Source organism: Aphelocoma coerulescens, unplaced genomic scaffold (assembly GCF_041296385.1).
Source record: "Aphelocoma coerulescens isolate FSJ_1873_10779 unplaced genomic scaffold, UR_Acoe_1.0 HiC_scaffold_60, whole genome shotgun sequence".
Taxonomy (NCBI): domain Eukaryota; kingdom Metazoa; phylum Chordata; class Aves; order Passeriformes; family Corvidae; genus Aphelocoma; species Aphelocoma coerulescens.
This window is the reverse complement of record NW_027183949.1, coordinates 1,379,233-1,401,501: the sequence shown is the minus strand read 5'-3', so window position 1 is coordinate 1,401,501 and position 22,269 is coordinate 1,379,233. Positions and strand designations below refer to the sequence as shown.

The 22,269-nt window shown below is 55.4% G+C and overlaps 2 protein-coding genes across 2 annotated transcripts; one reads left to right on the top strand and one right to left on the bottom strand.

The window, feature by feature from the left end:
- Positions 1-1,572: 1,572 nt before the first annotated feature.
- On the top strand, positions 1,573-4,098 carry LOC138102066 (serine/threonine-protein kinase pim-1-like). The gene is made up of 5 exons (XM_068999824.1): positions 1,573-2,148; positions 2,270-2,320; positions 2,547-2,913; positions 3,558-3,734; positions 3,992-4,098. Exons 1-5 carry the CDS (start codon positions 1,573-1,575, stop codon positions 4,096-4,098), a joined length of 1,278 nt encoding a protein of 425 aa, XP_068855925.1.
- A 9,687-nt stretch (positions 4,099-13,785) lies between these two features.
- On the bottom strand, positions 13,786-18,569 carry LOC138101990 (olfactory receptor 14J1-like). The gene is made up of 2 exons (XM_068999736.1): positions 18,506-18,569; positions 13,786-14,423 (listed from the first exon to the last, which is right to left on the bottom strand). The coding sequence occupies exons 1-2, from the start codon at positions 18,567-18,569 to the stop codon at positions 13,786-13,788; spliced, it is 702 nt and encodes a 233-aa protein (XP_068855837.1).
- Positions 18,570-22,269: the final 3,700 nt, after the last annotated feature.

The window sequence follows — 22,269 nt, the reverse complement described above, 5'->3', positions numbered from 1 at the left end:
TGGTCCTGCTTTGCTGCAAGAGTCCTGCTGCACGCACAGTGTGGCAAGCCAAGAGAAGCTGCATGTGATGGCACATCTTGTGACAGGAGCTCCAGCTCGGTCTCCAGGAAAGGGTCTTGAAAAGAGCAAACATCACTGTGGACAAGATTCTTGCAAAAGCAAAACAGCTTCCCAGAAGGGACATGCAAACGGAAAGAAACAACCCAAGATGTTCCCGTATACTATTAATTGCTTCCCTTCTATGCTCCCCTTTTCTGTCTTGCACTAGTTCTACCTCACAGTCCTTCCAAACTGATCTTACCTCAAACACCTAGGACTTAGCAAGTTTGAGACACTCTACAATACCAAGAGCTACACACAGCTTGCCTTCTCCCTGTTTGGCTTTGAAAGCAATGCTGGAGACCCCAGAAGCCTGCCAAGGGAAGATTTTAGAGCCCAGTGCCTTGCTCGGCTCTGGCTTCTAGAGACAGGGCATGTGCTCCCATGGGACTGCACCCTCAGCAGTGACAATAGACAGCAGCAGCAACAAAGGTGATTCCCATGACACTGTCGCAGGGCTCAAGACTCCGTGTCTTGGCTTCACATGGCAAAGCTCACTGTCCGTTTGGACAGACTCAGCATCCAAACTAGTCTGCTTTTCTACCTGTGTCAATGAACAGCAGGAGAAGGAAACCAGCCAGCAGTTTCTTTGCAGAGAGGGCCTTTGTTCCAGGCTGAAAGTGCTGGATTGGCAGGGAGGAGGCAAACAGCTGAGAGCTTAGCTGCTCTATTGGACCGGCATCAGAACTCAGCAAAAAGAGTGTTTCCATTCTTTTATTTGAAGCCTCCTATCGGCAGTCTCCGATTTTCACCTGAAACCGGACAAGAAAACAGCAACAGCCCTGCCGACGAGGGCACCGCGCCGGGCACGGCCCCGCCGCTCGCACTGCCCACGCCGAGCGGCCGGGGAGCAGCGCTGCACCGCGCAGGGGCTGCACGTCTCCCTCCTCACGTCCTGCTCTGCCCTCCCACGGGGCTGCCTCTGCCTGGCGCTGGCAGGCTCCTCATTCAGCACTTTGCTCTGCTCCAGGCGAAAAGCGCGGACAGCGCTTTGGTTGCTCGCGAGCAAGAGACCGCGGCGCGGGGCGAGCCAGCAGCAGCAGGGGCAAGTTGCAAGATTGCCGCAAGGAAGAGTTACAATCTGGTGAAGAAGAAGCTAAACAAGACGGTGCGTTTGGCGCGGCTGCGGGAGGAAGAGATGCTCCGGGACTCCGCTTCGGCCCCGGAGCGGCCCGTGCTGGCCCGGGGCGCGCGGGGCTCGGCCGCGGGGCGCGCGGGGGAAAAACGGACACCCGGGCAACAGACACACGGACACGCGGACCAACGCTCCCAGCGCTTCAGCGGCAGCGGCGGCAGCAGCAGCAGCGGCAGCAGCGGCAGCAGCAGAAGAGCAATACAAGAGCAGCGGTTCTCCAGACCCTCTGCGTTCCTTCTCCTGTTCCTCCTCTCCTTCTCCCAGTGTCCCGCATCCCCTGTCCCGCTCTCCCTTCAGTGCTCCACCCCCTCCGCCCCTTCCGCGGCCTCCCTCTCCCCATGCCAGGCCGGGCCATGCCCCCGGCCCGCCCCCGGCCCCGGGCGGGGCTGCGCCCTCCCCGCCCCCGGGCGTCCCGCCGCGGTCTCGCCTCCGCCCGGCTCTTGCCCTACTGGCGGTGGCGCCGCTGGGCGGGCATCAGTGCCTGCCTCTTGGGCAGCACTGTTAGCCTCTGGCTCCGGCTGGCCCGGCCCCGGCCCCGGCCCCGGCCCCGGCCCCGGCCCCGGCCCCGGCCCCGGCCCCTCCCGGGACCCGCCGAGGAGACAGACGGCGCGGCCGCTCCCGCCGCGTCCGCGGCGTCTTCCCCGGTCCGAGCTCTTCCGCTCGGCAGCGCGGCCCCCGCCCCCGAGCCGCCGGTGTCCCCTTCGAAAGAGGCAACATCTGGGGATACCCGGCCCGGGGCGGTTGAGGAGCGCCCGGCGGCCGTTTCTGGCCCCGGGCCGAGCGCTGACAGCCGCGTCTCGCCGGCAGGGAATGCGCTGCAGGGCCTGAGGGAGCGCTACCTGGAGGGTTCGCTGCTGGGGCGCGGCGGCTTCGGCAGCGTCTTCGCGGCCACGCGGCTCTCGGACGGCGCCCCGGTGAGTGGCGGGGCCGGCGGCGGGCGCAGGAGGCGGGGGGCAAAGGAGGGCGCAGGAGAAGGAGGATGGGGCTCGGCAGGGCGGGCGGCGAGCTCAGCCCGCTGCTCCCCTTGGCTTGCAGGTGGCCATCAAATGGGTGCCACGGACCCGCATCCGTCATTGGGGCGAGCTGGTGAGTGAGCGGGGGGGGTAGGGGTGGGGGTGGTGGGCAGCGGGAGAAGGCGGGGCGTGACGGGCGGGGATGAGCCGAGGCCCGGGAGGGTGGAAGGCGCCAGGACGCCTCGGGGGAGAGCGGGCGTGGGGGCAGCGGAGGGCGCAGAGCATCCCGGGCTGGGCGAGGGCTTCCCGAGCCCTGGCACGGCATCAGCCCCACTGACGGCATCGTGCTCCTCCCGCAGCCCAACGGCACCAGCGCACCACTCGAGGTCGTGCTGCTGGACAAGGTGTCCACCGGCTTCCCTGGTGTGGTGCAGCTCCTCGAGTGGCTCGAGCTCCCCAGCAACGTGGTGCTGGTGATGGAGCGGCCGGAGCAGTCTCAGGACCTGCTCCATTTCATTCGAGCGCGGGGCTTCCTGTCAGAGGAGGTGGCACGGGAGCTGTTCCGCCAGGTCCTGGAGGCCGTGCGGCACTGCACCAGCTGCGGGGTCCTTCACAGGGACCTGAAACCAGAGAACATCCTGGTTGACCTGGCCACGGGCCAGGCCAAATTGATTGACTTTGGCTGCGGCACCTACCTGCAAGACACAGCCTACACCAGCTTTGCAGGTGAGTCCTCACCAGGGTAGGCTCCCGGTGCCGGCATCTCGCGGCCCAACCTGGCTGTGGCAGCGGGGATTCTCCCTTTTGATGCCAGTCATGGGACCGAGTTTTCAGCCCAGTTGCTTTTGAGTGCGGGTGGCCGGGGGGCCATCTTCCAGCCCTGCTGGCAGCCTTCGCCAGCCACTCTGCCCAGGACTGGCGCTGGGGCTGGGGCAGCCAGTGTGACAAAAACACACCCGTGGGTGGGGGTAGCAGAGGGGGGGGGGCCAGAAGCTGTGCACCCGCCGGTTTGGTGTGCAGGCAAGAACCGGCTTGGACTGCTCAGCTCGCCTTGTTTGCCTTGGCTTCAGAATGTTTTTTTGGGGCAATGCAGGCAGGGAGGGTGAAGGCATGGTTTTCCCACCCCCGGCACTGAGCGGGTTTTCCCTTTGCATGGAATGCTTTAGCCTTGCCAGGGCTTCCGCTGCCCTCTTGTGACACCGGTGGCTTCTTTTACAACCCCCAGTTTGTCCACAAGTCACAGGCGCTGGCGAGAGGGCAGCGGGTCATGCCGTGTGCCGCTGGTGCAGCCCCCGCGTGCCCAGGGATGCTGGGGCGAGGCTCCGGGAGCAGGCAGCATCCCGCTAATGAAGTGCCTCTCTATTCCGTAGGAACACCAGCGTACAGCCCCCCGGAATGGACCCATTTTGGCTGGTACTACGGCGAGGCAGCTACCGTCTGGTCCCTGGGCATCGTGCTGCACCAGATGGTCTGCGGGCGGCACCCGTTCCCGAAGGGCCGGAACATCAGCTGGGGCCAGCTGTCGCTCCCAGAACGGCTCTCTCAAGGTGCATGCTCATCCCTGCGGCACGGGGGGAATAGCAGTACTGGGAGACAGCAGCGGGCTCATGAGCATCCCGCTCTGGCAGCTGCCGAGGAGGTGGCACATGCCTCGCTCTCCTGCTCTCCTCCAAAACAAAGAATGGATGGGAAAGTTCAGGCACAGCTCGGAGCCCCCATGGCATGGCCTGGGCATGGCAATAGTGGGGCAAAGCGGACAGGAGCCTTCTGCAACTGACCGGCGCTTTCTGGTTTCTCCCCACAGACTGCAAGGAACTGATCAGATGGTGTCTGTCCCTGCACTCCTTGGACAGGCCCTCATTAGAAGACCTGTCGTGTGATCCTTGGCTGCAGGATATTCATCATCCATAGAAGAAGGGAGAGAGCCACAGGCACACTTTGATCCAGGGAGCCGGTAAGTTACAGCTCCACACGTGCCTTGGCCAGAAGAAGCCAAGAAACGCAGGCTTTTTTGCCCTGCCTGTATTGCTGCGCAGGGGTCGTCAGATGGGGACCCGCAGCCCTTGTGCTGGCGCTGAGCTGCTCTTCCCAGCACTGGTGGCTGCCGTGCAAGCTGCTTTTGCTTGTCCTGCTTCACTGACAGCCGGGGCCCTGGGCGGGGCACTGACAGCCTGCTCTCAGCCGCAGGGAAGAAGGAGCCCCTGGAGAAGCTGTACTCCTGCTGCTGCTGGAGACATGGAGGATGACGTCAAGGATGGCAAGCTCTTCCTCCACCTGGCCACCGGCAAGCTGAAGATGATGGGCTTCGATTCTGGCACCTTCTTCAAAGCCAGGCTCCACAGCGAATTTACAGATGAGTCCACAGCCAGGGGGATGCTCCCAGATTTGGGCATTGCACAGCCTGGCCGGGAAGCAAAGGTTCCCCCCTTTGCTGGGGCGGATGCAACTAATTCTTCAGCCGGCTGCCAAGCTGCTTTTCGGCAGGGCGGGCGGGATGGGCTGGGGTGCTTAGGAAATGGGAGTCGGCTCCTGGCCCTGCCAACAGCCCCCACCGCCCACTGTTCCTGGGGCTGGGGCTGGGGCAGCCAGCCCGACACAAACAAGCCCCCATGGCAGGAGCAGAGGTGGCACTCCAGGAGCTGTGCACGGGCTGCTTTGTTTTGCAGGAAAGGAAGGGCTTGGGCTGCTCCACTCGGCTTGTTTGCTTTGGGCTCGCTGTGCCTGTTGGGGGTCAGTGCGGGGGGGAGGGGAGAAAGCGTGGGCTTCCCTCGCCCGAGGGTGGGTTTTTCCCCAGCATGTAGGGAAGGTTGGGCCTTCCTCAGGCCCCCAACAGAGAGAAGACTTTTTACCTTTTTTCTTGTTTCTCCTTTTTGTCTGTAATCCCTTTTCATTAATTTGTTGTTTGTTTCCCTTAAAGGAAGCGTTGTAGGTGGTGTCCAGTCTGGATCGGGAAGTGCTTGGGACCAGCTGCAGCGTGGATGGGACGGGGCCTTGGAGAAGGCCGAGGACATCGCTTGGGAGCAGCTTTTCTTCCGGCGGCGGGTGGCGTGCGGTGGGTCCCCGTCTTCTTGGCACGGCTGGGATAAGGGCTTTTGGGAGATGGCAGCGAGCACAGGAGCATCCCAATGGGCAGCTGCTGAGGAGGTGGATCTGCCATGGCTGGCTGCGGGCGGTGGCACGTGTCCTGCCATCCTGCTCTCCTGCCAAAGGCAGCAGTGACGGGCGGCTTCGGGCACCGCTCTGAGCACAGCCAGCACGGCCTGGGCACCGCGGGCGGCTGGGACAAGGGGGACAGCAGCCTTCAAGTGACGGGCGGTTTCTGCTTTCTCTCCTTGCAGCCGGGCTCTGTGGATGCTGAGGCTGCTCTGGGCTCCGCCAGGGCTCTGCTGCGGCTCAGCACCGGGCCGGAAGAAGCCAAAGAAGAACCGGTGTGAGCCGCAGCAGAGACGTGCTCGAGCATTTCGGCAACGCAGCTCAAGCCTGCAGAGTGCACGCCTCCAGGGGAAAACATGACACCCCCCCCGCCCCCAAAATAAACTTGTTCAATAACTTGTGAAATGAAATCAATCTGGGATGACCCCAAATGGCATTTCTCAGCTTGCTCAAGCTTTAGCTCAGCCCTTCTCTGAACAGTTCTCTGCCCCGCCTGCCTTTTACTTCACAAGTGCTCCCTCTTTTCCCCCAGTGAGTTGCCAGCTCAGGGCAGTCTCTGTCGCACTGTAGCCTTCCTTGATGCCTTTGACCACGAGGAGGAGCGAGCCCCAGGTTTAGGGACTCATCCTGTCACTGGCAGAAGAACAGCAATGTCTCAGAGGTCCGGTGAGACCTGAGTGTCATTCAAGAGCTGCCCTCCAGGCCTCAGCTCTCCTCACTGTTAGCTTCCCACTGCCCCTTTTCCTCGTCCTTCCAGCAGGATGAGCTCTGTGAATGCCCTTGACCCTCCCCACTCCTGCCAGCCCAGCCACCCAGCTCAGTTTGGCTTAAGCTGAAGCTTCTTTGTCTCCTCTGGCACGCCAGTGCAGTTCCCTCTGCGGGGAGCAGCAGCCCCAGAGCACAGCAGGCAACAGCGCAGGCCGCACCTGCACCGGCTCCCCTCCACGCGTGGCTGGGCTCTTGGTGGCAACTAAATGCTCCCTGTTTGCAGCTGTCCCTGGAGGATGGCCCCAGGGCAGAGCCCAGCCCGGCTCCCACTGCATCCCCCGGAGCTTGGGGCAGACAGTGGTCCCAGAGCTGAGGTTCATGGTGCGCAGCCGGCGCTGTGGCTCGCAGTCGGTGTTTGCAAGTGTTGCGTTCTCACCTCCTGCAACTTGTGGGGAAAAGGAGCTGTGCGGCCGGGCCAGCACTGCCCCTCTGGGCAGTGACACGGCTGAAGGTCTTTGCTGTTGCAGAGGAGCCGGCATGGAGCCTTAGCAGGGCCTGGCAGGTGTGGAGCCGGATCTCGCCCGCTGTCCGGGGCTCGCTGCCCGCCAACCGCCCCCACCCGCCGCGCTCCCTTCTGCAGGGACGGAAGGCTCTGGCTGCACAAGGGTTCCCATAATGTCTTTGTACCCGTGGCTGCGGAACGAACACGGAGAGCGAAAGTGTCAGTCACGTTGCTTGCACATTCCTTCCTTTAGATACAAGGCACAGATCTCTTAAAAGGATAGGCAGGGATAGAGATTTCCCACATAGCCCTCTTTGGCGTAACTCACCTTGTAAGCTGGCGTCAGGGGCATTTTTTTCCCGGCCCTGTGGGAGTAGGTGTCCAAGAGCTGAAGTGAGCAGCATTTAGAAGCAGTTTCAAGATTTCTAGGCAGGAAGTGGAGCTGACAAGCATCTGTGTAACTCACCGTATTCATCGTGGAGACACGAGACCTGGAAAAATCCCAGCTCTCTGTGCATTTGTGCAAAAGGGGGAAGCAGCAGAAAGACTTTGTGTCTGCTTGTCCAAGCTCCAAGGAGCTGGGGTGGCAAAGGGTGGCCTGGGCTGGTGGCAGGTGAAGTCCTGTTTCATGTCATCATAGAGTGGCACAGGACAAAGCTAAAAGCACCCACAGCCACACTGATGAAGTCTTTCTGATGCTGCACATCCTAGAGGAAAAGCTGCTGTCACACAATCCATTGGTATTTATAACTTTTATTTGCAATACTTTAGGTCCAAGTTTCAAACCGCAATATTTTTACACTCAAGACACGGTCATGCACAATCCATATTTCAATTTCCTATTGCTTCAACCACAATTTAAAATAACTTAATATTGACAGCAAAACGCAAAATACTTAAAAAAGGATGCTGAGGTCAGTGAGATGGATCCATGCCATCAGCACATTTGCAAAGTAAATAACTTTGTTCTCTTTTTAAAAAGATCAGTTACCTCTTAATCCAAAGTTACAGAAGATTTTTCACTACACATTTGGTTTTTTCTCTTTCATATTTTTTCTGGTTTTTCTTTTTTCTAATTTTTTTTTTTAAAGAGATAACACGTCTTAAAAAAGGATTGTACAGCAAAATGAGATACATTTCTGCTCAACAATGAAAATGTAGGCTTCTCCTCTGTTTACTTTTGTCTGGATACCCTGAAGAAAAAATCTAGCAGACACCAGCAGAGGTGTAAAGGGGTTGCTTTGGACTAAAGTGGAGTTTAGCACTGGTGACATCCTGACCCAGTCAAGAGTTGCAGAATTCTTTTGCAGATCTCGAACCATGTGCTTGCGGGCACAGCACCTGCAGTGCTGATGCACCAGGGCACGAGAAGAACTCTGTTATTCCCGCACCGAATTTGGGCTCTGCCCAAGCAGGAGGTGCTGCAGTGCTTTGCTCCTCGTTGCCGTGTGGAGCAGCTCCCTTCCTGCTGGCTGAGCTGCTCAGGCAGAGCCCGGCAGCTCCTGACCCTGAAGGGCTGAGGCCTTTCCCCTGCTGCTGTGCTACAGACGGATTCAGCAGCATTGCTGTACGTGGGGATACACAGCGGGACCAAAAGCAGTTGCCTTTGTAGACCCTAAGCTGAAAGGTGAAAAATCTCAAGAGACGAGGATGGAAGAGACTGGCAGGCTGCCTGTTTGCTGTGCTGCCCCACTTGTGAGCGGCCCAGCTTTGCGTGAGGCAGAGTGAGAACAAGGGGCAGCTCCCTCCCTCCCAGCCCCGCAGCCAAGGGGTCCCTCCAGTCCTGGGGCTTGGGGCACCATCAGAAGCTTCCAAGCAAAGGTTATCTTTGAACTTGCTCATTCATGAAATGCGCACGGTCATGAGCGCTCTGATAGATGTATCCACCCATTAGTGAAACATGGATTGACCTTTCTGTATTTGGAAGCTGGACAGGGCCATGAAATCTGACATCTGGCCTTGTTTGGGGCTGTATGGTCCAAGTCAACTCCCTTGCTTCCTCCTTGAGCCCTGGCCAGGCTTTGGGAGAAACAAACGGGAGAATGAAACCAGATGTTCCCACGCTAGAAGTGCTGTCGGTTTGTTAGTTCAACACTATCAAAGGTGGGCCCTCTCACAGGGAGGTTGGAAGCCTCACCTGTGGGTGGAGGCACCTGCAGGAACTCCCAGTGTCCGGGAATGGCTCTCCAGTCCTTGGCTGTGACAGCTTCCCCCAGCTGATGGGTGGCTCTGGGTGATGGTAAAGTCTGAGGGTAACTGCTGCTGTCTCTTTCTTAATCACTACGGGCAATCTTTGGTAGGGATGATTGGGTGCATTGCTGAGCTTCTCCTTTTGTGATTCTTTGCTGCTTTGAACTACAGTAAATGACGCTGATTCCTTGAGTTGGTGTCTATGTCTTTGGTGCTGACCCTGCCCACTGGTAAAACAAATTTGGTATAGTCTGGCTGGATCACAACAAAATGCTGCTTTTTAAATGTAAGTGTAAGGAATCGGTCCCATCCAAAATTCCCGCATGGGAAGACCTTCCCTAGGGTTTGCTGGCTGTGGCGTGGGCTGAGGTCGGAGCTCCGTGCGAGCAATGAGGACGTCAATTGAAAGAAGCTGAAGCACTGGATGTATTAAAATGCATCCCAAAATTGCATATAGAAAAAGGAAAAGAACTTGTGGGTTTGGGAAGATGAGGGTGAATTTTGTTAACAGCATCTCGGAAACAGCACCAACAGAAGGAACGATTGTTGTTGAAACGCTCCCACATGGAGCAACAGAAGAAGTTTTTAATCTTGAGCTTGGATTTGTTTGAGCAAAGGAAATAATAATAATAACAACGAGAATAATAACAAAAAATAATGATCTACATGTTCATAATAAAATATAATAAAAATCGATGTTTATGTTTTCACATGTATATAATGACATTGTGAAATAATGCTCCAAATACCCATTTGTTAGCTTTGGCTGCTCAGGGATATAAGACTAAATATGCTACAGAAAAGGACTGGCCAGGACCCCAGCATCGCTGGGAAACTGTGGGAGATTGTATACAACAGATGAAGGAGGAAGGGATGAAAGTGGCTGTTTTTATAGGGTTTGCTGACGCTAGGACGTGGAATGCTTTGTCTGTTACTGCGAAAAATAAAGTGAGTAAGACTGCTGGGTTTTTCATATCCCAGACTATCCACAAGCTGCAGAACTGATTGAACAGATGAAGGGGTTGTTAAAAGAGCAGTTGAAAAATATAGGAGATGGGAATGTGTCGCAATGAAAAACCCACCTCCCAGATGTGCTCCATATCCTTAACAATGGGCCCACTGGGGAAATGGAAACCCCCTGGATGCGCATGGCTGCACCCAATTTGCAAATAGAACCACGGACAGTGACACTTTGACTTCCTGGGAAATTGTTCCGGGGGTGATGGTCCCTGACAGGGCCATCGCAGAGGCTGCAGGGCTGGACCTTTACGCATTAGAATTAATTAGGAAAAATCAGAAGCAAATGAGAGTTATCAGTACCGGCAGAGGAATTCAGGTTCCTCCGGGACACTTTGGTTTGATAACTGCCCACTCAAGCTTGGCCTTGACAAGTGTTCATATGGTGGGAGGAGTGGTTGGTGCAGATTATCAAGGAGAAATTAAAGTAGTTCTGTTAAACAATAGTGAACAACACTGGATTATTCAACCCCACGGCAGGGTAGCACAGTTATTGATATTGCCAGTTTTTAAAACAACCGTGAAAAAAGGACATCCACTTCACATCACTACTGTTCATGGAGATAAAGGGTTTGGATCCACCAGTCCTGATCATGGAGCCAGAGTGTGGGTCCAGAGGCCAAATGGCCCGCCCGAGCCAGCTGAAGTAAGAGCTGTAAACAAAGACAACACTGTTTGAATCCTGAAACCTGGGTGAGAAAGATGGGCACATGTCCCTGCAGCCAAGTGTTCTGTGAGAGAACAAAGAGATGTTACAGGATATTGTTTTGCAGAGCCTGCCAGACCAAATCTCCCTGTTTGCCCCAATGGTCCCTTTGGAAAGTGCTCTGATCCACGGCGCTCGATGTGAAGACTGATGTGCCACTGAGTGAGTGACTTCTGCAGACAGAAAGGGACCACTTAACAGTGAAACTATTGTTGATCTTGTTGATTTAATGTTGTCCTTGTAATCGGAGCACTGGTTGGGAAAATAGATTTCTAACAGCAGGAGCAGAGATAGGGAACTCATTTAACCTCAGTAATTGCTGGGTGCGTGCAGGTCCAGAAGGATTCGATGACTGGCCTTGGCTGGCCCATCTGGCCCAACCCAAATGGTGGGTTAGAAACTTGAGCACAGTTCACGATAAAAACAGAGCTCTAGACCGAGGGTGGCGATCCCCGACCGCTGCCTTTTCATAGAAAAGGCATTTCTTGCCTAAATCGGATAAAGAGGAATATGTGTAGGAAAAAGTGTCTGTGGATGGATGTTGTCTCCTGGAATAGGTTGTATGCACCCACACTGTAAACTGTTCAATTGCAGCCAGTATAAAGGGAAATGGAATCAAACTCACGGACAGCTCTTTAATCATGGCTGGGTTAAGCGTTCCGATGAAGATTGTGAAAAGATACCCTTAAAGCACTTCCCGTATGATATTTTGGCTTGTCAACAAAGAATTTCTAATACTTAAATCTAAGATTGTAGGATGAAAAGAATTGTTATGAAGGTTGCAGTTCGTCTCTAGGTCAAAGGACTGATTGAAGGAGTGAGGCCTGAACAACAGGCCCTGACTGAGGCCTGAACAACAGGCTCTGAGCCAAAGTTGACATCTAGATGAACCTTCCAACCAAATGTTCTATTTGTATCTGCTCATTAACAAAGCATTAGTAGCAATATGCTCTATGTTCATTGGTGAAACACGGATTGACCTTTCTGTATTTAGAAACTGGACGAGGCCCCATCTGGCCTTGTTTGGGGCTTTAGGATCAAACTCCCTCGGTTCCTCCTTGAGCCCTGGCCAGGCTTTGGGAGAAACCAAACAGGAGAATGAGACCAGATGTTCCCACACTAGCAGTGATGTCGGCTTGTTTGTTCAACGCTGTCAAAGCTGGGCCCTCTCACAGCGAGGTTGAAGCCTCGTTGCCCGCAAAGGTGGATGCACCTGCAGGAACTCCCAGGGTGCGGGAATGGCTCTCCAGTCCTTGGCTGTGACAGCTTCCCCCAGCTGATGTGAGGATGTGGATGATGGCAAGGCCTGAGGGTAACTGGTGCTGTCTCTTTCTTGATTACTGTACGCAATCTTTGGTAGTGATGATTGGGTGCTTTGCTGGGCTTCTCCTTTTGTGATTCTTTGCAGTTTTGCATTCTAATAACTTACACTATTCCTGAACTTGGTGTCTGTGTCTTTGGGGCTGACCCTGCCCACTGGCAAAACAGACGCTGAGGGCCCTCGGAGAACCAAAGGTGCCTTGCGACACCGTGGGGCCTCGTGTAACCAAGGGCGCCACAGTGACAGCGTGGGGCCCAAAGGAACCAAGGGGCCAGCGTGGCACTGCAAGGCCTCGTGGAACCATGGAGAGCATTGTGACACGGAGGGGAGTCTTATAATCAAGGGTCCATTGTTTTCCTCTCCCTGCCCCGGCCCCAGCCCTGCAAAGAAGCCCAGTCCTGTCTGGCCCTGCAGCAGGAACTGGAGGCACTGGAGGTGCGGGACAGTGACTCCGTGTCTGGAATGCTCAGGAGATCCTCAGCTCGGGCAGCTCCTGCAGCCCCAGGGCCCCGCTGCCCAGCACAGCAGCAGAGAGTTGGCTCTGGGGCTCCTCAGGCTGCTCCTGCTGCTATCCCAGGGACAGGGCTCCTCTTGCCAGGGCTCCTCTGCACACACACGAGCTCCTGCTCTTCTCCTGGCCCATCCCAGCTCCCCACAGAGCCTTTCCCAGGGGAACACGTCTGTGCTGGCCTGAGCAGCCCTTGCTGTAGCCTCTGCCCTGCTGCCCACAGCCCCCGAGCTGGGGGTGCTGCTCTGCAGAGCATGGGGGCTGTGCTGCCCGGGGCCATGGGCTGCCTCTGCTGGGCTGTGCTGCTCAAGCTGGGAGACAGAGCTCTGCAGCTGATGGTGCTCCCTGCACGGACCCCCTCCCACACAGGCTCTGCTGTGGCCATGGAGGGTGCTCCGAGGTGCCTGCCTTGTTCCAGGGCTGGCGCATGGGCTGGGGCTGCCCTGGATCCTCCTCCGCAAGTTTCCAGAGGGTCAGACGAGTCACTGCCCAGACTCCTTTCCCTGTACCTGCTGTGTCCCCTGGGGCTGCAGAGCTCTCATGGCTCACAGGAAACATTCAGTCCTTTATCTCTGGGTGAGCCCACCCTGGACAGGCCTGTGCCCAGGGAGCTCCACTCACGGCTGATCCCTGGCACACACTGTCCCTGCAGGTCCCCTGCGTTCTCCTGGCAGCTCCCAAGTCCCTCCAGAAGAACATTCCCCTGCCATCAGGCCTGGCACAAGCTGCAGAGCCCCAGGAAGGTTCATCACAGACCATTCACCATCTGGTGGGCACTGGCCACCACCAAGCAAAACCTGAACCACACCTGAGTCTCTTGAAGGCCACACTGGGACCCTGATCTCATCCCACTGAGCCCTGGGAGAACAAGGAACACAGGCAGCCTCTTTAGAGTCTCTTCCTTGGGCCTCTTCCTGACAGTGACTGTGCAGGGAGAGCAAAGCCTTCCTGCAGTGCCTTCAGGAGATGCCCTTTGCTGATGGAACTGCTGTGGCGGAGCCCAGCTGTGTCCCAGCAGTGCCCATGGCCTGTCCCTGCCTGTGACACGCAGCAGGACTCGCACCACCCGCACAGAGCTGTTGGCCTTACACCATCACAGCAGCTCCAAAGGAGAGAGTGGAAGTAATAAGAGAGGAGCTCTGAAAAGACCAAGCTCTGCTGCTCCCTGGCTGTGCTGCTCTGCTGGGACTCTTCCCTGCCCCACGCCTGCAAAACTGGTCCTGCCCTCCAGCTTCAGGGATGGACTCAACCAAAGGATCTTGAACAAAGACCTTGCTGATGGGTCCTTTCTTTCATGTGAATACACACAGAGCAGACTCCTCATTGACACAGTCCCTGTCAACAGTCCCATTCAGCCTGTAAACAGGGAATAAGATGCATAACAAAATCTGTTGGGTACAACATTAACATAGGAAAAGAAAAAAAGCCCCCAAAGCACCACCACCAAAACAACCTGAGAAGGCAGGCTGGGCCTCTAATGATTACACTTTAGCCTATGGAGCTGAAAACAGGCAGGTTTTTGCTTCTGGAAAGCATCCAGTCATCATTTTCCTCAGGGCATCCTTGAGCTCCTGGTTCCTCAGGCTGTAGATGAGGGACTTCAGGGCTGGAGGCAGCACCGAGTACAGAACTGGCAGTGCCAGGTCCAGGGATGGGGAGGACATGGAGGGGGGCTTCAAGCAGGCAACAAAGCCAGTGCTGAGGAACAGGGAGACCATGGCCAGGTGAGGGAGGCACGTGCAAAAGGTTTTGTGCCATCCCTGCTCAGAGGGGATCCTCAGCACAGCCCTGAAGATCTGCACATAGGAGAAAAGAAGGAACACAAATGAACCAAAAGTTAAACAGATGGAAAACACAACAAGCCCGAGTTCCCTGAGGTGGCAGTGTGAGCAGGAGAGCTTGAGGATGTGTGGGATTTCACCCAAGAACTGGCCCAGGGCACTGCCCTGGCACAGGGGCAAGGAAAAGGTAGTGGCCGTGTGCAGCAGAGCATTGAGAAAGGCACTGGCCCAGGCAGCTGCTGCCATGTGAGCACAAGCTCTGCTGCCCAGGAGGGTCCCGTAGTGCAGGGGTTTGCAGAGGGACACGTAGCGGTCGTAGCACTCGACGGCGGCGAGGAGGGAAAACTCCGCTGAAATGAGGAAGACAAAGAGAGAGAGAAAGAGAAAGAGAGAAAAAGAGAGAAAGAGAGAAAGAGAGAAAGAGAGAAAGAGAGAAGAGGAAGAGGAAGAGGAAGAGGAAGAGGAAGAGGAAGAGGAAGAGGAAGAGAGAAAGAGAGAAAGAGAGAAAGAGAAAGAGAAAGAGAAGGAGAAAGAGAAAGAGAAGGAGAAAGAGAGAAGGAGAAAGAGAAAGAGAAAGGGGCTGTGCAGCACCTCCTGCGTAGGAGGTGGTTGTGGTGTCCCAAAATGGAATTGTGCATGGCTTTGGGGACAGTGGTGCAGATGGAGCCCAGGTCGGTGAGGGCAAGGGTCAGCAGGAAGAAGAACATGGGGCTGTGCAGGTGCTGGCCGCAGGCTCCGGCGCTGATGATGAGGCCGCTGCCCAGGAGGGCAGCCAGGGAGATGCCCAGGAAGAGGCAGAAGTGCAGGAGCTGCAGCTGCCGCGTGTCTGCCAATGGCAGCAGGAGAAAGGGGCTGATGGAGCTGCTGTTGGACATTGGCTGTGTGTGGACATGGGGACCTGTTCATGGAGAAAAGTCAGTGACAGCTTAAGGGAAACGGCTCTCAGCCAAATCAAAGCCATGTCCCACAAATGCTTCTCCTGTCACACACTGACACCTTATGGGGATTCAGAGTGTCGCCACGGAGAACGGCTTTGGCTGGCCTGGGGCCTTGCGAGAGACGAGAGACGGGGCGGGCCGGGGCCGCGTCTGGCAGGAGGCGAGACAAAGAGCAAGAGGCGAGACAAAGAGCAGGATAGTTAACGGGAGATTGGGCGAGGAGATGGTAATCTGTAGCCCTTGGAGATGTAAAACATATAACCTTAGAAGCTGAAGTTTGTAGCTGCTGAACTGTGGGTTTGGAACAGTATATAAAGATGTGACTCGTGCGAGGAAATTTGGCTTTGCATGCGGCCGGCGAAGTCCGTGTTCCATCACCGACAACACCCTTCTGTTTTTCTAGCAGATCTTCCTTCAGCTCCAGCCGCAGCCCTGCTTGGTGCTGGCTGCGTGCGACATGAGTTTCAGGGCAATTGCTCCGGGGGGTTTTATAATTCAGCCTTGCTGTGCAGAAGTGGGAGGGGGACAGCCACCTGTCCTGGTGTTACACTTTGAAACCCCAGCTAACACAAGGGCACTCCCAGGGCCCAAGAACAGGAATGGCAAAAGCTGTTAAAGTGTTCTAGAGGTTTTTACAGCTCCTCTTCATCTCCCCGGCTGACTGGTTTTGGATGTCAGAAACACTCAGCATTGCTGCTGTCCTCGGGGAGAATAGAGCGAGTTCTGTGAGGCAAGGCGGTGAGTGGAGAGTGAGGGGAGGTGCTCTGTCACTCTGTCCTGTTCCAAGATCCTCTGGGCTTTCACCCTTGTCAGACAGAGGATAATCACCCTCCCATATTTCCCTTAGAAACCATCCCAACACTGCTGAGAGCAGATCGATCCACCACAGCCCATCAAATGTCCATCCCCTTCTCGAGGTCTCAGCCCCACATTGGTAGCCAAATACACACATGGCTCATTGCACCAAGCCAACAGCACTTTGTCCATCATCAAACTTCTGTGTCTCACTGTGGGGCTTTCAGGTAACACAAAGATGCTACACGACCTGTTTGCGTCCTGGAGGGAAGCTCCGAGCTTAGGGGGAATCCTCAAGAAGAAAGCCAAGTGTCCTAATGATGGCATTGGATGTAGGGAGATGGAGCTCCTTCCCTGGCTGCATTGCCCACAGCCGGGCACTGGGGCCAGCGTCACCCTGAGCCAGCTGAGCCAGCTGTGCCCCCTCCCAGAGCCCCCCAGTGCCAGGCAGATGCTCCCGGCCCTGTGCTCTGCAGAGGGAACTGGGCCCGGGACCGCAGAGCTGCCCCACAGCTCTGCTGCAGCTCTGCCTGCACAGGAGGGGCTTCACGCCTTGGAGCCCCGGCCCTGAGGGCAGAGGCTTGGCTGAGGGAGAGAGGAGGGGAGGGGGCTTGTTCAGAGGGAGGGGCTGCACTCGAGGGCATCCTGTGGAGGTCTCTAAGCTCTCCGTGCCACAACATTTCTGCCTTTTGTTTTCTCTCATTGCCTGATCTTCTCTCTGCTTGCTGAAGATCTTCCTCCTGGAGATGTTTCCCTGTGCCTGATCTCTTCCTGCCAGCACTCACAGACCCCATATCTCTGTGCACTCTCCTTGGCCCTACAGAAACCTGCCTGTTTGCAGGGCACTGGCTGGGGACAGGTTCTGTTTGCAGGTGGGAGAAAGGACAGGTCAGACTAAGCCTGGCGGGTCCAGCAAAGGTGATGCCGGTGCTCTCCGTGGGCAGAGGAGTGCCTTGAAAGCACTTTAGGAAACTCCTGCAGAGCACTCAAGTTACACTTCCCATGCCTTAGGGACTCTTACAAATGAAGAATTCCTTTATCACTTCCCCCCCTCCCATTCCCCAAGAGTAGGAAACGGAAAACACTCTCAGTGTGAGGAATGAGACAACTCTTTGTAGAAATTAAAACAATTTATTAAAACAGAAAAATTGAAAAATTGCAAAAAAAAAACTAACAAAATATAAAAATTTGGGATCCAAGTGGCTCAAGAGGTATGCCCCAGGAGCGCAGGGATTCAGGAACTTAGGCTTAAGGCAGCTCTGAACCTCAGGTAGAGGAAAGAAAAAAAAAAAAACTTGCAGTCTAGGCTGGTCAAAAAGAAATCTATTTCTAAAAGCCCCTAGAAAGGGGTAGGTTTCTCCAGCACTGCCTTAGCAAGCTGGAGAGGAAGGGAGAATGAGAGATGGGCGTGTCTGCTTTTCTCCCTTTTATAGCTTTTGCTCCGCTCACAGTCCGCCCACAGCCCACCCCTTTGGTTCAAGGTGATTGGTGCTCTCCCTCTGACAGACCATCTCCGTCCACCAATGGCTCCTCCTGGTCAGAGGGGTGATATTAGTTGAGATAAGGGTCATGTGCTTACGGGGGTATGGTTATGGGGGCTGGGCTGTTTGTTGCAACTGGGTTTTTTTTTTTTTTTTTAAATCTGCTTTGAAACCAAGATACAAGTAAAACATAAAAAAAATACATCCAACACATCTTAAAACACTTGTAAAGGTATACAGTAAACACAGGAAGACCATAAAAACTTGATTAGTGTACCTGGACTGATGGATTGATTTAACATTCAATTTAAAAATATTAAGCTCAAATTAATTAAAGCACTTAATATGCAAAGACCAAGCACAAATAGGGATTTCATGTATGACACTCAGGAAATTTCATCTTTATAGAAAGGCTTGTCTTGGAAATATTACTGGACTGAGCCTAAGCCCTGAGCATGTCCTCATGTTCTACACCAGGGATACTCAGAGAATGTACTTCCTGAATCCACAGTCAGTGGTATGTTCCAGCTTGAGGAGATCATTTCAGGAACTGCAGCTGCTTTGTCCTGCAGCCAGAGGCTTCCTGTGTCAAGGGCTGGGAATGATTCTCCCCCGGTCACTTGTCAGCATCTTCCCAGCCCTAACTGATGGAACCCCTCTGTGCCTCTGTGCCGTGCCCGGGCTGGCTGCAGGCAGTGCCCCAGCCGCCGGAAAGGCAGATCCTGTCCCTCCCTCATTGCTCGGGACTCTTCCCGGGGCACTGGGATGTGGGCATGTGCAATGCCAAGGGCAGGACCATGGGGTGGCCCCTGCCATGCTGCTGAGCAGCAAAAAAGAGGCAATGAGGCCCCAGGGCTGCAAGGGTCACTTGTCTCCCAACTGGCCCCAGGGGCAGGGACAGCAGCCCTGGCCAAAGTGCTGCAGAAGTTGCCTCTGTCAGGGCCTTGCAGCTTCTGCACATCCCTCTGCCCTCTCCGGCCCAGGCTGTCCTACAGTGTCCGTGCCCTGTGTCTCTGTCCCTGCAGGCTGTCCTCATCCCCCCGGCTGCCCCACCTCACCGGCCCCTTCCTTTGCTGATGGCTCTGCGGCCTGCCTGGCTCTGCCTTGGCACGCAAAGCCTTGGGCTGCTCCAGACTCCTTCTGGGGGACACGTGGCACCACAGCACTGCCCTGGGAGAGAAATTCCTTTCTCCTTGTGTCCAGTCTGGACCTCCCCACCTGCCCTTTGCATTAATTCTTTCTTTTGCCGGCTGTTCTCTACTATGTCAAAAGGATCCACCATCTCTGAAACCACCCTTCAAGCCCTCCCAGGACTCTCCTCCACTGTCCTCAGGCTCCACTCCACTGAGCACAGAGCCCCTTTGTCCCTATGTAGTGATCATGTGCTTGAGGCCACGGGCACCTGGACAAGAAGGTCGGTTCTTTTCTACAGGAAGGAAACCACAGAACCCCAGTGTTCTGAAGGCAGATGAGAGGCAGCCACCAGAGGCCAAGGCAAGCCAGACCTGTCTGTCCTTGCAGCTTCTGTCTGAAAGCAACCCTTGGACATATGGGGAGTTTTGGAGGTGGAGTTCCATTTCAGCTGTGGGTGCCTGGACCGGAATGACAGCTCTTCTCCCCAGGAAGGAAAGGGCAGAGCCCCAGGGTTTCAAAGGCTGATTAGTGGTGGCTCAAGGAGGCCAAGGCCAGCCAGACCTGTTTGTCTTGGCAGCTTTTGTCTTGGAGCGATCCTTGGATAGAGGGAATTTGGGAGGCCAAATCCCAGTTTTGTCCATGGACGTCTGGCCAAGAAGGACAGTTCTTTTCCATTGGCAGAAAAGTGAGGAGCCCCAGTGTTTCAAAGGCAGATGAGAGCTGGCCCTCAGGAATGCAAGGGGAGCTGGACATTCCTGGCAGCTTTTGTCTGGGAGCTATTCCTTGGATAGATGGAATTTCAGAGGTGGATTCCCAGTTTTGGCCATGGATGGCTGGACTTGAAAGATGTTTTTTTCCATGGGAAGAAAAGCACAGCCCCCCCCGTGTTTTGAAGGCAGATGAGAGGTGGCCCCTAAGAGGCCAAGGCCAGCCTGAGCTGTCTGTCCTGGCAGGTTTCACATGGGAACAATCCTCGGATAGAATCAAATTTGGAGGTAGAATCCTAATTTCAGCCATGGGTCCCTGGAGGAGAAGGACAGTTCTTTCCCACAGAAAGGAAAGCAAGGAACTCCAGCATTTCAGGGGCAGATGAGAAGCAACCCTCAACATGCCAAGGTCAGCCGGACCAGGCAGGTGGCCCCAGGAGGCCAAGCCAACCAGTCCTGTTCCATGTTCTTTGGATCCTTGGGGCCCTGCAGCATCACAATTTTGTTCCCCTGAGGCCCAGCAATATCACAGTGGTCTCCTTGGCTCTACAGCGGCACAAAGGCCCCTTGCTTCCATGAGGCCTTGCTGTGTCCAAACGGTTTCCTTGCTTCCATGGGGCTGCAAAATACCACTATGGCCCACTGGTTCCATGAGGTCACAGAGTGTCACAGTGGTCTCCATGATTCCATAAGGTCCTGCAGTGTCACAATGGCTCCTTGGTTCTATTGGGCTCCCCAGGATCACAGTGGCCCCTTGGTTCCACAAGGCCTGGCTGTGTCACACTGGCCCTTTGCTTCCATGAGACCTTGCAGTGTCACAATGGTTTCCTTGGTTCTATGAGGCCCTGTGGTGTCACAATGGCCCCTTGATTCCATTGGGCCTCTTACTGTTACGTAGTTCTTAGTTCCGTGATGCCCTGTAGTGTCACAGTGGTCTCCTTGGCCCCATGGTGCCACGCAGTGTCCCAAGGGCCCCTTGGTTCTATGAGGCCTGGCTGTGTCACAATGGCCCCTGGCTCCCATGAGGCCCTGTGATGTCACAATGGTCTCATTGGTTCCACGAGGCCCTGCAGGTCCACAATGGCCCTTCGGTGTCACAAGGCCTTGAAGTGTCATAATAGTCTCAGCGGGTTCCCCCGCTGCTTCACAATGGCCTCCTTGGTTCCGTGATGCCCCGTAGCGTAACAATGGTATCCTTGCTTCCACACAGTCAGAATGGCCCCGTGGCCTCATGGAGCCCCACAGTGTCACTGCGATCCCCTTGATTCCACGAGGCCCTGCCGTGCTACAATGACCCCTTGGTTATACAAGGCCCTGCGGTGTCACAATGGCCCCTTGGTTCTGAAGTGTGCAAGAGCCTAATCATAGGAGAAAGGCTCCAAAAAATGCTTTGTCATTATCACTGCTCAGCACCAGAAAGGCTTCAAAAGTGCTTCGTCATTATGGCTGCTTATCATAATCACTTTTGAACGCCTGGAAACTACGTGCCGTACGGGCCGTGCATAGCCCGCCTGGAGGCCCATAAAAAGGAAGGCAAAACTGGTGCAAAATGTGGAGGCGAAAGCGAAAGGTAGAATCCCTGCCCTTTGCCTTTCCCCACACCACCACCATCGCCAGCCACGAGACACCCTGAGGCCTCCGGGAGCCGACGCCGCCCGCCTGGGGAGAACCCCCCAATCCTTCACCCTGGACTGAAATCCCGAGTGAGCTGTGCAACCCCTACCCCTGCTCCTTCGTCCCAGGCGGACCGAGGTTCAGCTGCAAGCATGGAGCCTGCATCTCGGAGGACGGGCCGCCGCTTTCCAGCCAAACTGCTCCAGAGACGGGAAGAGGCAGATAAGACGCTTCAAACAGCAGGGAAAAAAAAGGCAAAAACTTCTCCACTTCCCCCACCCTGTCTCAGCAGCAACAAAGGTAGCACAGTGTGGTGGTGACTTATCCTATGCTTTTAGAGTAACCTTGGCTTTTTCTAACTCTTCTCTACTTTTCTCCTTCTTTCGCTTTGCCTCTCTTACCATTAGATAAACAGATACCCATTTTTTTGGCACCAACATTTAATCTCGTTTGGTTTTAATCTCATCTCTGGGAATATTTTGAACCTTCAAAGTTCTTTCCTTTTTATACTCAGAGATTTTGTTTTCTTTGCCCTTCTGGGTGTAAATCAGATAGTAACAAAGTGTCATAATGGTCTCCACGCTTCCATGAGGCCCCACGATGTCACAATGGACTTTTGGTTCCATGAACTTTCGTTCTGTCAGCAACAGTCTCCTTGGGTCCGCAGTGTCACAATGGACCCTTGGCTCCATGAGGTTCAGTAGCGTAACATGGACGCCTTGATTCCATGAGGTTGTGTAGTGTCACAATGATCTCCTTGCTTCTGCGGCCCTGCTGTGTAACAATGGGCCTGTGGTTCCATGAAGTTCTGTACTGTCAACCATGATCTCCTTGCTTGCACAGTGCCATAACTGACCCTTGGTTCCATGAGGCGCCTGGCCTCCAACAGCCTCTAAGAGACCCTTATGGCCCCTCAAGGCCCCTCACAGCCCCTCATGACCCCTCGGTGCCCCTCACAGCTCCCCAGGGCCCCTCATGGCAGCTCACAGTCCCTCACAGTTCATGGCCCCTCATGACCCTTCACAGCCCCTAACAATCTCTCATGGCCCCTCACAGCACCTCATGGCCCCTCATGGCCCCTCACGGCCCCTCACGACTCCTCATGACCCTTCACAGCCCCTAACAAGCCCTCATGGGCGCCTCACAGCCCTTCACAGCCCCTCATGGCCTCTCACAGCCCAAGGCATGGGACTCCTTCCGAAGGAGAAGAGATCAGGCTCTGCTTGTTCTCCTTTTATTTTGGTCACTTCACAGTGATGAGTAAAGGAAAGCTGAAATGGAGCCTTTCCCCAGCATTTCCCTCTGGGATAATTGCGGGGCTGAAGCTCTGTGCTGGCGCTGGCCCATGTGTGAACATCGCTGCAGCCCCCCACAGCCTTTGCTCTCCCCCGTGTCCATTCCCGGTCCCTGAGACCCGCCCAGCTCTGGCAGCAGCAGGAGCCACCGCGCAGTGGGCCCTGTACCGGCACAGCCGGGGCTCCTGGCCAAGAGCAGCAGCAGCGCCAGCCCCTTCCCACCTGCTTGTGC